The 13,887-nt window shown below is 53.8% G+C and overlaps 1 protein-coding gene across 1 annotated transcript in view; it reads left to right on the top strand.

The window, feature by feature from the left end:
* The window catches only part of CHTF18 (chromosome transmission fidelity factor 18), a 51,765-nt gene that overhangs the window by 12,402 nt on the left and 25,476 nt on the right, over nt 1-13,887 (top strand). The window contains exons 11-18 of the mRNA XM_075899806.1: nt 183-328; nt 1,593-1,686; nt 1,782-1,880; nt 3,372-3,502; nt 5,040-5,208; nt 6,821-7,045; nt 7,369-7,518; nt 11,530-11,660. Of these exons, the coding sequence (XP_075755921.1) occupies nt 183-328; nt 1,593-1,686; nt 1,782-1,880; nt 3,372-3,502; nt 5,040-5,208; nt 6,821-7,045; nt 7,369-7,518; nt 11,530-11,660 (1,145 nt within the window). The remainder of the gene's footprint in view (nt 1-182; nt 329-1,592; nt 1,687-1,781; nt 1,881-3,371; nt 3,503-5,039; nt 5,209-6,820; nt 7,046-7,368; nt 7,519-11,529; nt 11,661-13,887) is intronic.

Raw genomic sequence — 13,887 nt, 5'->3', positions numbered from 1 at the left:
TCTGTGCTTGATCTTGGACTAAAGCCCATGAGGGAGAGAAATCCGCTCAGGAAAGCCCCGCCCTGCAGTAAACCGACCGACCCCCAGTTTTCCCTGCGGCCGAGAATTAGCTCAGCTGTATTCATTCTTTCCTGTATCCCTCAAGAACATTCACTCCTTTTTCCCTCGCCCAACTCTTCCAGGCTTCCATTAACGTGCTGCTGAACATCATCAACCGTAAGGACACGGAGACCGAGCCAGCGGCGAACCCTGGCGGCGCAAGTGGCAGAAAAAGGAGACGAGAAGGAGGCATCTTATTAAGGCCAATCATCTGCATTTGCAATGACCAGTTAGTATCTTTCTCTTGGGCCTCTCCCTCTGGGTCAGGAAACTGGAGGAAGGATGGGGCATAAAACCAGAACCAAGCAGCGGGAGTTGCCGGCTGGCTGCTCCGGGCCTTGCAGGAGGCTGAGACTGGGATAAAGAAGGGGGGTGGTTTAGTTTTCCTTCTGAATGCTTTGCTTCCTCCTCGGCACCCACCCGGAGTCCGTGGCTTGTGTGGTGTGACTGGGGAAAGGCTGGCTGCTTCATTATGGGGAACAAATCCCCACCCCTGCTCTTCTCTCCCTCGGCGTTCGCGTCTTGGTTTCTCCTCCAGCTAATTCCAGTGGGCGGGAGAGACGCTGGCACGTTCGGTCAGCGGGCCGCAAGACACCCCTCTCTGTGAGCACCTCTTCCCGCCATCGCGTTCCCATGCCAAGCTGTTACCAAACCTCCCCAGAGAAGGCGCCTTTCAAACCTCCTCTCACCAGCCTTTCAGTCGCCACGTTCTCTCTCTGACTTTCAAACCCCGGGCGACCCATGACCCGAACAGCCAAGCGGGTATTAGGCATGTGGCCGTGTCCACGTTTCAACCGTTAACCCGTGGGCCTGGCCTCGTCAGTTAACCTTCACGGTTACACGCAAGGGCCCTCCCCCTCACACTGCTGCTGCCTCTGTGTCACAGGTGGGAGCCGGTGCTTGCGGAGAGCAGGATTTTAAGCAGTGCAGCGTGGGGGGCGTGGTTCTGTGGCTGGCGATATACATGGGGAGCTGGCTTAAAAGCTGTCTCCTCGCGCTCACAGGCTCCTGTTGAACCGTCTCCCCTCCCTGCCCCGTAAACGTGTAACTGCTGAAATTTCCAGCAGTTACACAATTACCAAACACCCCCCCACACACTACACAATTACCAAACACCCCCCCACACACTACACAATTACCAAACACCCCCCCCCCCGCCACACACACACACACACACACACTTTTTAACATCCCTAGGGATATGCTGGGGTCTACAGCTTTTCCTATGGACAGAGCTTCCGCGGCAGACCCGGGCTGTAGCAACCTGCTCATTTATTTATTTATTATTTATTTAAAATATTTTTTCCTGGTTTCTCTATTTAAAATATTCGAGGTGGCTTACGAAGTTTTTTTAAAACACAATAAATAAATGTATAGAAAGTAAAATACAAAGGGTGGGGTGGGGAGGAGAACCGGCTACAACCCCTCAAGAGGAGGTATTTCCTCCGCCCTAAGGGTAATCCTTAAAAGGCTTCTGTGTTCCCCTTTGGCAGGTACGTCCCCTCTCTGAGACTGCTGAGACAGCAAGCGTTCCTCTTACATTTTCCTCAGACCGCCCCCTCCCGGCTGGTGCAGAGGCTGTATGAGGTCAGTATGCGCCCAACGCGCCTGTCTGCCCGGGATTATTTCGCGGCGAGGCCTGTGCGGTCTGGGAGCTAACGCCCTGCCTTGCGTGTCCGTAGATCGCCGTCAAGCAGGGCATGAAGGCAGATACGGGGGCGCTGGCGGTGCTGTGTGAGAAGACGGAGAACGATATCCGCTCGTGTATCAACACCTTGCAGGTACGGCAAAGCCGCCACCGGCCTTTTCTCTCGGCACAGGTGAAACAGGAGCGCTGGCTCTCCCGCCCGGCACACCTCACTCGCCGAGCCCTGGCCGTGCTGCTGCAGCTGCTAATGAACGGACTGGCTGGAGGAGATTATTAATGTTGCCCCACCTCCCATAGACCCGTGGGTGGTATAGACTCTGCCACTTTTGTTACACGGCTGGCTTCTAGCTGGCAGCTTAGAGGAAAAGCTCAGTATCTCCATCGTTGGCCCGTGGATTGTCCATCTGCCCCACTGAATGTCTTTAAGCTCTCCTGTGAAGCAGCTCTCCCCTTTCTGAGCTTGTGAAGACCCGGACTTGAACAGGGTTCAAAAAAGAGCTAGATACATTCATGGAGGTTAGGTCCATCAATGCTTATTAGCCAGGATGAATAGGATTGGTGCCCCTGGCCTCTGTTTGTCAGAGGCTGGGAATGGATTGCTTGGGCTACGTCTAGACTGCAAGCCTCTTTCGAAAAAGAGTGTCTAGACGAGAACCAGGACTTTCGAGAAAGCAAGGTGCTTTTTCGAAAGAGAGCACCCAGGCAGTCTGGATTCTCTCTTTCGAAAAAGCACAGTTTGCATTCCATAGCGCCTTTTTTCGAAAGAGCACTTTCAAAAAAAGGCATTCTTCCTCGTAAAACGAGGTTTTCCGTGGTCGAAAAAAACCCTCCGCGTTCTTTCCGTTTACTTTCGAAAGAATGCGGCGGCGGTCTAGACGCAGGAGAAGTTTTTTTTTCAAAAAAGGCCACTTTTTTCAGGAAAAACCCTGTAGTCTAGACACACCCTTGATGATTCCCTGTTTTGTTCATTCCTTCTGGAGCATCTGGCACTGGCCACTGTCAGCAGACAGGATACTGGGCTAGCTGGATCTTTGGTCTGACCCAGTCTGGCCGTTTTTTTTATTCTGGGACGATTCTCATTTCCCGAGTGAGTCGCCTGAGTTGACCCTTCATCTAAGTGGGCTGCAAGAGGGTTTCACAGGACAGGGTAGGTTTGCTCACTGTACTCGCATCCCTCGAATGTGCCGGGGGATGCCGGTGCCGACTGGACCGTAGCAGCACTTTGATTGGATGCAGAGGGAGCGCCCAGCTCTCACCGTCGACGTTATGCGCAATCTGGCACCTTGTTTCACGTGCCCTTGCTGTATGTGCTACTTTAGTAACACCGGTAGGAAAACCCCAGCAGAATCCGGTAACCCTGTGTGTGGGCAGCAGGAGACAAAACGTCTCATGGGCCGCATGTTGAACCCCGACAGGTCACCTGCCGGCCGTGGGTTACTCCCCACTGCTTTGGACCAAGTGTGAGAGATCAGCCATCCCATTCAGATCAGCACAAGCTAGCAAGGGTGAATGGCCAAATGCTACCAAACGCCTCTTCCTGCCTTGGCCCCCAATCTCCTTCCGCTACAGCCGGGCCCCTCCCTCGTGTTCGTTGCGTTGCCCGACTTTCTGCTTGTCTTTCCAGTTCCTTCATGGGCGAGGCAAGAAGGAACTCAGCGCACGGATGGTGCAGACAATGAAAATTGGCTTGAAGGACCACAACAAGGGCCTCTTCTCTGTCTGGCAGGAGATCTTCCAGCTTCCAAAGCTGCAGAGGTGACGGGGGGGCGGGTTATGTCCCCACCCGGGTTGCGTGGGAAACGGACTCTCGTTTGCTCAGCGTGGGGGTGGGGTTCGCCTACCGCAGAGGCTATAGAAGCAAGCCGCTCTTTGCATTTGCTTGCCATGGACACATCTGAAATCTCCTTAGGATTGATGGGGCCCTCCGTGGTACTGTTAAATAGGTGCCCCCGTGGCCCATCTTATGGCCCTTGTATAAATCCGTGGTACGCCCACAGCGTGAATACTGCGTACAGGTGTGGTCGCCTCTTCTCAAAACAGATATGTTGGTATTAGAAAAGGTTCAGAGAAGGGCAACTAAAATGATTAGCGGTTTGGAACGGGGCCCATATGAGGAGAGATTAAAGAGACAGGGACTTTTCAGCATGGAAAAGAGGAGTCTGAGAGGGGATAGGCTAGAGGTCTATAAAATCATGAGTGGTGTGGAGAAAGTGAACAAGGAAAAGTTATTTACTTGTTCCCATAATACAAGAACTAGGGGCCACCAAATGAAATTAATGGGCAGCAGGTTTGAAACAAATAAAAGGAAGTTCTTCTTCACACAGCGCATAGTCAATCTGTGGAACTCCTTGCCTAAGGAGGTTGTGAAGGCTAGGACTATAACAGGGTTTAAAAAAGAGCTAGATAACCTCCATGCGTTTAAGTCCATTAATGGCTATTAACCAGTCTGGGTAAGGAATGGTGTCCCTGGCCTCTGTTTGTCAGAGGGTGGAAATGGATGCAGGAGAGAGATCGCTTGATCAGTATCTGTTCGGTTCACTCCCTCTGGGGCACCTGGCATTGGCCACTGTGGGCAGACAGGACACTGGGGTGGATGGACCTTTGGTCTGACCCCGTCTGGCCGTTCTTATAGCAGCCCGGAGGAGGGGTGGATGCGCTTTTAAAAAAAAAAAGATGTGATTTGGTAATCTTCAGCCACACACGGATGAAATATTTTACGCAGATTTTACCCTGAGGCCCTGTCGACGAACAGAATCAATTCAGAAACGGACAGGATAGATCTGGGGTTGGCAAATGCCTGCAAAATGGTTTCGTTACCGCTTGAACGGCTCTTTCCCAGGCTCCGTGCTGCTAACTGCTCTGGCCGGCTGTGTCCCTTGCAGGTTCGCTAGATCCTCTCCGGAGGAAGCGGAGCCACCGCACAGGGCTAGGAAGAGGCGGGTGGGTGGACTTTCAGACCCAGCAGTGCCCCAGATTTTCGGGTGCCCTATGCAGCTGCGTATCCTGCATTTGGGTGAGGACCGTCCTGTCTCCTTACAAGCCATAGGCCATAATCCATATCCTGCTACGCAGACGGCTTCATTTAGGCAGCTCTGGGGTACCTCGTACTCTTACACTGTGCCACCTTCAGTGTTGGTTGTAAGTTGGACAGAGGGCAGTGCTAACGCCATTCTGAACAGCCCCCGACCCTGCCAATCGATTTATCCTTGGACTCCACCATCCTTTCTTTAGGAGCAGGTGAGGTTGATTATTCATCCGTGTTCCCACTTCTTTCTTTGCTGTCTCCCCCCAGACAGAGGATCGGAATGGACCCTTCCTTGCCAAATCCGAGCCTCCTGGGAGGTGACGCCGACGGGTTAAATGTGTCGGGGGGAAGAGCCGGCCTTAATGCAGCCACCCAAAGGTTCCACCACGTCCTGCATCTCGCCACCTCCTCCGGGGAGCAAGAGAAGCTCACTCAGGTACAGCAGGAAAGCCAAAGACTGTTGCCTCCAGCCCCCAAGGTAGTTTCCATCCCAGTAATGGGGCAGGGATTTGGCTAACACCCGCTCTGGCTGGCATCACACCAGGGGGGTCCTGCTGCAGTTTGAGTCTATAGGATCACATGTGTTGCCAGTTGATGGTACTAAAGTAAGACCACGCCAGAGGCTGTAGAGTGGAAGGAAGGGCATATCCAGGTTTCACTATGGAACAGCAGTGACTGAAAATCACTTCCAAGTTCCTTGGTAAACAAGAGGGTCTTGGTCTCTTCTGCTTTATGAATCTCAGCCTTGCCAGGTAAGTAACCATTGGAGGCCACCGTAACACCATGCACTGTGTCGAGATAATGTACAGTAGCTAGGACGTGGTGGACTCCTGCCCCCTTCCTGTGGGGTTACACTGTAGGGGGTCCTGACTGAACTCAGTAGAACAGGGTGGGACGCTTCCCCGTCGCTTCTAATGCGTCCTGAGGCCCGAGGGAAGTAAGTCTGATGCTAGTCGACGTAGGAAAGAGGGGGATGAATTTTGTGAGCCAAACCGGCTGGTGTGTAATTCTGTTGGGTCCTCAGTGATGTTCTGCCTTCTGGTAAACACGTCCTTTGCATGCTGGATGGTGATACTGGCCAAGAATCGCTCCCTGATGAGTAAAAACATCGAGGATTCTTCTGGCACCTTAGACTCATCGATTTCTTTGGGCATCAGCTTTCGTGGGCAAAATCCCACTTCACCAGATGCATCCCGAAAGCTTACCCCAAAGAAATTTGTCAGTCCCAGAATTCCTTGTACCTTTGCAGATACAGACTAACACAGCCGCCTCTCTCGTTCACGTCACTATTCAGCAAGAATTCGTGTTTCCATTAATGTCAGGAATGTTTCTGGCTGAACTTCCAACGCAGCCGTTCTGATTGTGAAATTTAAAGCAAGTTTTTACAGTCGGGCATTTGTGTGGAAGTGAAGCCGTTCCCTTTTGGGGGCAGGGGATACCAATGCCTAAAACCTGCTAGGCATCCTTTATATAAATCTTCTTGGAGGTACCGCAAACACCTGCGGAGGGAAGTACCGGCGACTCCATATTCTAATTGGCTGAAGATCTGAAACTCCTTTATTTTTGTTTGCACAAATGTGCAAACGTTTAGATGCTACTTTTGCACACGCAGTGGTTGAAATCACACATTTGCACGGGCAAATACGATGCTTGCACATGCAGTTGTTGTACAGGGGCCATGCTTGTCCGCCTCGCCTGCACACGCAGAAATCCAGTTATGAAAACGTGGCTTTTAGCCTTCTAAAGGGGGAGAACTAAGACGCGTGACAATTCCCGGCTTTGTGGTACGCCAACTGGGATGAGACATGGGATCGGGTAAGGGCAGCTGGTCTGACTGGTCATCAGACATCTATTAAAACCCTTTCGGTGGCCGGTGTATGTCTAACAGGCCGATGCTGCGAGTAATAATTTGGTTGTTGCTTCTGGACAATGCAGCAGGCTGATCCGAACTGCGTATTAGCGGGATGCTTGAAACCCGGACTCGCGGCGGCGATAAGCTGTCTAGTCGGGATCGGTGCGTAACCGGCGCTCTGCTCCGCTCCTTCCAGGGCCTGTACGACAACTTCCTGAACATGAAGTTAAAGGATTCCAGTTTCGGCTCGGTGTGCCTGGCTCTGGAGTGGCTGGGCTTCTCCGACATAGTCACCAGCACCGTGCAGCACGGCCAGAACTTCCAGCTGATGAGATACCTGCCCTTCCTCCCGGTGGCTTTTCATCTGCTCTTTGCCGCCTCCAGCATCCCCAGGCTAGCCTATCCCAACAGCCAATATGAGGCAAGTACTGAGGTCGAGTACTAATGGTCGGTGGTTTGGGGCCTAGGCGGGCGGGTTATTGGCTTCCTTTGCGTAGGCGAGAGAGTCCTTCTTTCGGCGACACGGATGTAGCCTTTGACTACAGTTGGGGCAGGGGACCTGGGCTGAAACGCCTGGCTTCGTAGGTTATTTGCCTCTCGATGTGCATGGGTGGTGGATAATGCCGGCAAGGGGGAAGAGGCGTGGCTTCAGGCAGAAGGGGCGGGGTTTTGGCTTGCCTTCCGCAGCTGGACATGCTGTTGGAGCCCAGTGGCTCACAGCGTTCCTGCTCTGTCTTAAGCCAGGCTCTGACCAAGCTGAACCAGATGCAGAATCTCGTGGCGTCCATGATCGCGGGGATCGCGCCCAGCTCTCGGAGCCGCGCAGGGCTGCAGCCCCTCATCCTGGAGGCACTCTGCCTGCTCCTAGACATCATCTCCCCGAAGCTCCGGCCGGTGAGTGTCTGCGCACGTCTCCAAGCAGGCGGCTGGGGGGGGCTTGTCCATGGGGCAGCGGGAACCCTTCCCTTTGGAAAGTCTCCCTCACAGGAGCGGGATCCCCAGACGCACCGAATACCTCGAGCAGACGGAGTACGAGCCTCGTGCCCCAAACTTTAGGTGAGCTTCAAAGTTGGGGCTGCTGTCATAGGATGTCCCAGTTCTGCTGCTGGACATCTGGGGTCCTTGGGGAGGTGCGTAGGGCCGACGACTGGAGTCAGTGGGCGCTACAAGAACTCGGCGCCTCTCGTAATCAGAGAGAGTGTGTCCGTGCGCCCGTCTGTCCATGTGCGTACGGGTCAGTTTGCATTTCCACAGATGGGACGTCACCTGCCCTGGTAAGTCGCCAGCATTATGGGATCCAGCCAAGCCACGAGGCCAGCAACGTGGGGAAGGGAGCAGAGCAGTACAGGCAGCGAGGGGAAGGCCGCTGTCTATGAGCGGGGAGCGACAGGTAGCAGCAGCTGAAGGCAGGGCGCCGGTACCGGTGGAGTGACAGGGGCCGTGAGCGGAGAAGTGGGACCCAGAGCAAGATTTGGTCTGTGATAGGAATGTGAACGGGTAACCGGTTAATCTAACCGGGTAATGGTTAACCCTTACCCAGGAGCAGCCCCTGGCCTGAGGCCCGTGGCCGGGGAGGGCTGCACCAGTCCCACGGGGCTGCCGGCTCCCAGCTTGTGCAGACTCGGAGTCTGCAGGCTCCTGTGGGGCGGGCGGGGATCCAGCAGGCGTGTGGGGCTGGAGCAGCCCCCGCCCACCTGGGTTTAGTCAGTTAACTGGTTAAACTTCATGCCTGCAGCCCTAGTACCCGTCAGGCCCCTGCAGCCTGGGAGCCGGGGCAGGCCAGAGCCCCCCAGCTCCACCTGCCATTCCCCAGCCTGCTCTGTCTGATGCCCTCGGTAGCCCCCCCAGGCAGGCAGGTGCCTCCTGCTCCCCAGCTGGAGCCAGAGTGAGCTCCTCTCTGCCCTTGCAGTTAGCGCCTGGGAGAGAGGAGACCTGGTCTAAGCTGCCTGACAAGCCCCGCTCTGGGTGTCCGCCTTTGCCCGCCGGCCCCAGCCCTGGCCAGGACGGAAGCGCCTCTCCCCTGGCTGCGGCTGCTCCACGCTGGGACCGTCGGGGAGGGGCACCTCCTCCCCCCTCAGCCACGACTACTTCGTGCTGGGTCTGGAGAGCGCCCCCTCCCCCGAGCACAGCGCCCACCCCAGAGCTACCGGGGGGCTCTTCCCTTGACCCCAAGCTGTTGTGGGTCGAGAGGGCTGGGGGCAGCCTGCAGCCAGGGGAGAGGCGCTAGCCAGAGCCCTCGCACTGCTCCCTAACCCTCTGCCCCAGCCCTGAGCCCCCTCCTGCACCCTGATCCCTCGGCTCCACCCTCCCGGTCACACATGGTCCGTGTATGGGAGCAGTTTTGGTGCGATACATCCCCTCCATGTTGGCGCACCTACCGAAAGCCTTTCCGCACCTGGACACGAAACATCAGAGGGAGCTGTGGAGTTGGTTTCTATCCCGGGCTCTGCCACTGACCCCCTGCGTGACCTCAGCCAAGTCACTTAAACTCTCTGCTTCTGTTTCCCCGTCTGCAGCATGCCACCATCTGCAGGTGGTAAGCACAGAGCAGCGCATCTCATGGTTACTTCCTTGGATCCCAGCAGTGGCTCTGCCAGTAGAATTAGATTTTAAAAAAAATGCTGTTGCCTCCGCTTTTCTTCCTTGACATCGATTTCTGCCATTACACACTGTGACTGTCAGCGCCTCCCTTTGTAGCTTCCCTTTGTCAATTCTCTGCAATGCACCTTCCTCCCCGTCTGGAGACGATAGGGAAGCCTTTTGTCAGTTTGTCACTTTCAGATGCTGCAGAAAAACAAACACATACCCACCCACACACATCCAGTTGGGCTTTTTTTGTTTTTTGTTTTCAAACATGTCTGCTCATACTCCTGATTTGAACACAGCTGCTGCATTGCCAGGCTGGGTTATATTCCGGTTATCCGATGCCAAGGTGCAGTAAAAATTGTGCTCTCGCTCCTCCTGCATTTTTCCCTTGAAATAAACTAGCTGGGAAGTGCTTGTTGCCTATTGTCCTCTGTGTGCAGAACTCGGGGAGTGATGGAGGAGTCTCTTGGATTGATCAGCATTCAAGCATCTGTAAAATGTGTTCCATGTAGCACTTACTGTCTTCCTTCAGCAGTCCCAAAGGAATGAAACTCAAAGTAGCTTGTGCATGTTTCCTCCCGCTTCTCTGAGAGGCACCCTGCGATTTACCCAACCAAACACAGCCCATTGGTGCCAGACCCCAGGAATCCTGGCTCCCAGCAGCTCAGGAGAGGATCCAGCATCGCCTCGCTGATGTGCCCACAGCTAGGTTTTGTTTCTCCCGGCGGCGCACATTCATACGTGTTAGTGCTGTGGGCAAGGGAGCACTGAAATCTCTCCTGAACGGCTGCACCAGCTCCCAGGAAACAGCCTGCAACTTCTCCCTGCTTCAGTGGACGTCTGGCGGGTGCGGAGCGCTTTTGGAGTAAAGCGGGGTACTTGTTAGGGATGTAAAATCCCTGTTAATCAGTTAACCAGTTAAACAGGCCACGTTAGGTTGATCTAGGTTTAACTGGTTAACCGACTACACGGGATCCGGGCTGGGGATCACGCCAGCCCAGCTGGAGCAGTCCCCCAGGGATCCCATTCACGGCAGCAATCCGGGACAATCCTCAATTCTTCCGACCCCTGGGAGGTCACTGCTGGAGGAAGATCATCCAGTTCCACAAGTCAGGACAAATTTTTACAAGGGCTCCGGTCCTCATGGCGTGCGGGCTTGTGCCCCGATAGCCATCCAGTGCAAAGCACATCGGAACAGCCAGGCTGGGTCCGACCGACGGCCCATCCACCCCAGTGTCCTGCCTTCCAACCGTGGCCAATTCCGGGTGCCCCAAAAGGAGTGAACAGAACAGAGAACAGGGCATCCAGTGATCCCTCTCCTGTCCCCCATTCTCAGTTTCTGACCGCTTTGGCACACGACCCTTTGCCTCCAAAAAGGAGCTATAAAGATCTCGCGCAAAAGGGCGGTTTTGTGCAAAACGGACCCGTCTGCAATGCTTGTTTTTGCGCAAAAAGCCTTGGGCAGAGATTTATGCTAATGACAGCGTGACAAATGCTAATGAGCACTTCATTAGCATACTCTGCTGGCCAAACTGTGTAGTGTAGACGTATCGCGCTCGCTCTCTCGTTGGATGGTGAAATTCCTTTGTAGAAGAATGGCTACTTGTTAAATCCAGGTGTCCAGGCGGGTTAAAATGTTCCCCTCCTGGTTTGTGTGTGTTCCTGCTTCTGATGTCTGACATATTGTCGTGTGATTCTCTAACCAATTTTACCCACCTCCTTAAGTGGTTTACACCCAGCACAATGGATCCTACAGGAGACAGAGATGGGGGTGGGCCCTTAGCACGCAGAAAGCTCTGGACTGAAGTCTCTAGGCTCTTCCCTGGATCTGTAGGCCACAGATCACAGCCCCTCGTGGTTGGCATGGGCTTTATTGCAATATGAATGCTTTGCGCTGGTTTGGCATGTCCCAAAAGCCTTCGGTTAAGAACACGGCCTCAGTCTGATGGACTTTGTTCTTGTATAGGCCTTGACAGGCAGGTCGGAATATCTGTCTCCTACCATTCCACTCTACCTCCTCCCCCTTTTTTTCCTGGCTGTTCAGCTGGACGCCGAGTTTCTAGCTGAATGGTGCCAGCGAGGTGTAGGACAGCTCCTCCTCCATAGAATAGCTGCCCTGCCCCGGGCTGTGTGTTCTCTGTGTTAGGCCACGTCACTGCTCCGTGCCTCAGTTTCCCCACCTTGCCATGGAGGATAATGCCGCTTCTGAAGGCGGTAGGCGCTCGGATCCTACGGTAGAGGGGGCCAGAGAGACGCCTTCGAGGGGTAACTGGCTGTCCCGTGTGTGAAGGAGTCTCAGCTGGGGCTGTTTCTTTCCAGGTGAGCACGCAGCTGTACAGTCTCAAGGAGAAGCAGCAGCTGGCTGACCTGATCAGCACCATGCTGGCCTATAACCTCACCTACCACCAGCAGCGCACACCCGAGGGGCAGTACGTCTACAAGCTGGAGCCGTGAGTATGCGCGCCGCAAGGGGAGGGGCAGCGAAAGGTCTTTGTGACTCAGGCACTTACCTGTGATTGCCCGGGGCCGTGAGGGGGAAGAGGAAGGCAGCTGGCTCAGGTGGAATAAGAGGAAATTGTTCTTCTCTCACACACAACTAGCCCTCGCCGCCCATAGCCACGAGAGATTGGCGAGGATGCAGTGTGGGATCAGACCAGCAACGGGCACCTGAGGGTAGCAAGTGGGCCATGAGAATGGCCGTCCTTCATCTCAGTGGGCCACAGGATTGGCTTAATTAAGCCAGGCTCCTGGGTCAGAACAGCAGCTGTTAAAATTCATCAAGAGTTTATTTTTCCTGTTCCAGAGCAAAGGCAGCCCCTGCTGTCTGGAGATCAAGGTTTCCCAGGGAAGCTGCCTACTGCTTTCCTCAGACACCTTCCTCAGAGGCAGCCGATGCCGGCCACGACCGGCAACAGAATACTGGCTCGTTGCGCCGAGCCAGTAAGCTGGCAATCTATTTGTAATGCAGTAGAACTCAGAGGGTGTGTCTAGACTACATGCCTCCGTCGACGGAGGCATGTAGATTAGCCAGATCGGCAGAGGGAAATGAAGCCGCGATTAAAATAATCGTGGCTTCATTTAAATTTAAATGGCTGCCCTGCTCTACCGATCAGCTGTTTGTTGGCAGATCGGGGCAGTCTGGACGCGCCGCGCCGACAAAGAAGCCTTTCTTGATCGGCACAGGTAAACTTGGTTTCACGAGGCATACCTGTGCCAATCAAGAAAGGCTTCTTTGTTGGCGCGTCGCGTCCAGACTGCCCCGATCTGCCGACAAACAGCTGATCGGCAGAGCGGGGCAGCCATTTAAATTTAAATGAAGCCGCGATTATTTTAATCGTGGCTTCATTTCCCTCTGCCGATCTGGCTAATCTACATGCCTCCGTCGACGGAGGCATGTAGTTTAGACGTACCCAGAGTTACAAACATCTCAGAAATAGCGGCTGCTCGTAACACTGAAATGTTTGTAGCGCCGAACAAAAAATAAGAGTTCTTTTAAAAGTTTACAACTGAACATGGACTTGATACAGCTTTGAAACTTTGCTAGGCAGGAGAAACATGCTGCTGTTAAATGAAACAAGCACAGAAAGTTCTTAGTTCAGTGGTCCCCAAACTTTTGGGGCTGCCGGGCGCCCGGGGGTGGGGCCACCCATACGCTGCGCGCCCTGGGCTGGAACAGCCCATGTCCCGTGCGCCTGGGGACGGGGCTGCCACCGTCCATGCGCTGCGTGCCCAGAGCTGGCGCCTGTGCCACACGCCCAGGAGCCGGCACAGCCCTTGCGCCGTTCACCCGGGGGCTGGGCCACCCCTGTGCTGTGCGCCTGGGACGGCACTACCAATACGCCGCACACCCGGGGGTGGGGCTGCCTAACTGCCGGCCCCGGCCCCGATCGCTCGGCGGGCGCACAGAAATGGCCCAGCGGGCACCATGGGGACCACTGCCTTAGTTTATCAAACTTTTTAGTTTACACTTTTTAAACTTTCCCTTTTAGTAGCTTACATTGAACACAGCACTGTACTGTTTTTGAGCTGCTTTTTTTGTGGGGGGAGGGGAAGGAGAGAGCAGGGATGTCTCTGCTGCCACCTCATTGGCTAGTACTAATTCCGGTTCCATGCAAGACGTGGTTGACTAGTCAGTTCGTAACTCTGAGGTTCTGCTGTAACATTTCAGTTGAACGTGTGGCACTTGGAGTTGGTTTCAAAGATTTCCCTCTGTTAGAGCAGCAGCTGCATTAGATCAGTGGTACGAGTACCCGAGAGAAGTCTGGGCGGGTACGTCAACACAACTGAAATTTGGAGAAAACTGAATTTTTGTTTTTAAGTTTTACAGCGCTTTGTTCTTTTTGTAGATTTTACACCCAAACATTTCATTGTCCGCCCGGCTATGATTAAGTTGTTTAAACAAATGTGTTGCAATGGTAGGGAAAAAAAATGTGTGTCTGAAAACTGTAGGTACTGGGGGTATTTAAAAAAAATTATAAAGGGGTACTTTATAAAAAAAAAAAGTTGAAAAACACTGGATTAGATCACCCAAAAGTTTTAAAAGAAAGGCCATCCAAGAAAAATGCTGAATTGATAAGACTCAAGAAACATCCATATTTTCAGCCTGGGTGTTTCTGCAACCAATGAGCTGTAGGCTGGCTAGGGTGTGTGTTTGGGGTGGGTTTTTTTTTTTTTTGG

Source organism: Pelodiscus sinensis, chromosome 16 (assembly GCF_049634645.1).
Source record: "Pelodiscus sinensis isolate JC-2024 chromosome 16, ASM4963464v1, whole genome shotgun sequence".
Lineage (NCBI taxonomy): Eukaryota > Metazoa > Chordata > Testudines > Trionychidae > Pelodiscus > Pelodiscus sinensis.
This window is presented reverse-complemented; position numbering and strand designations above follow the sequence as displayed.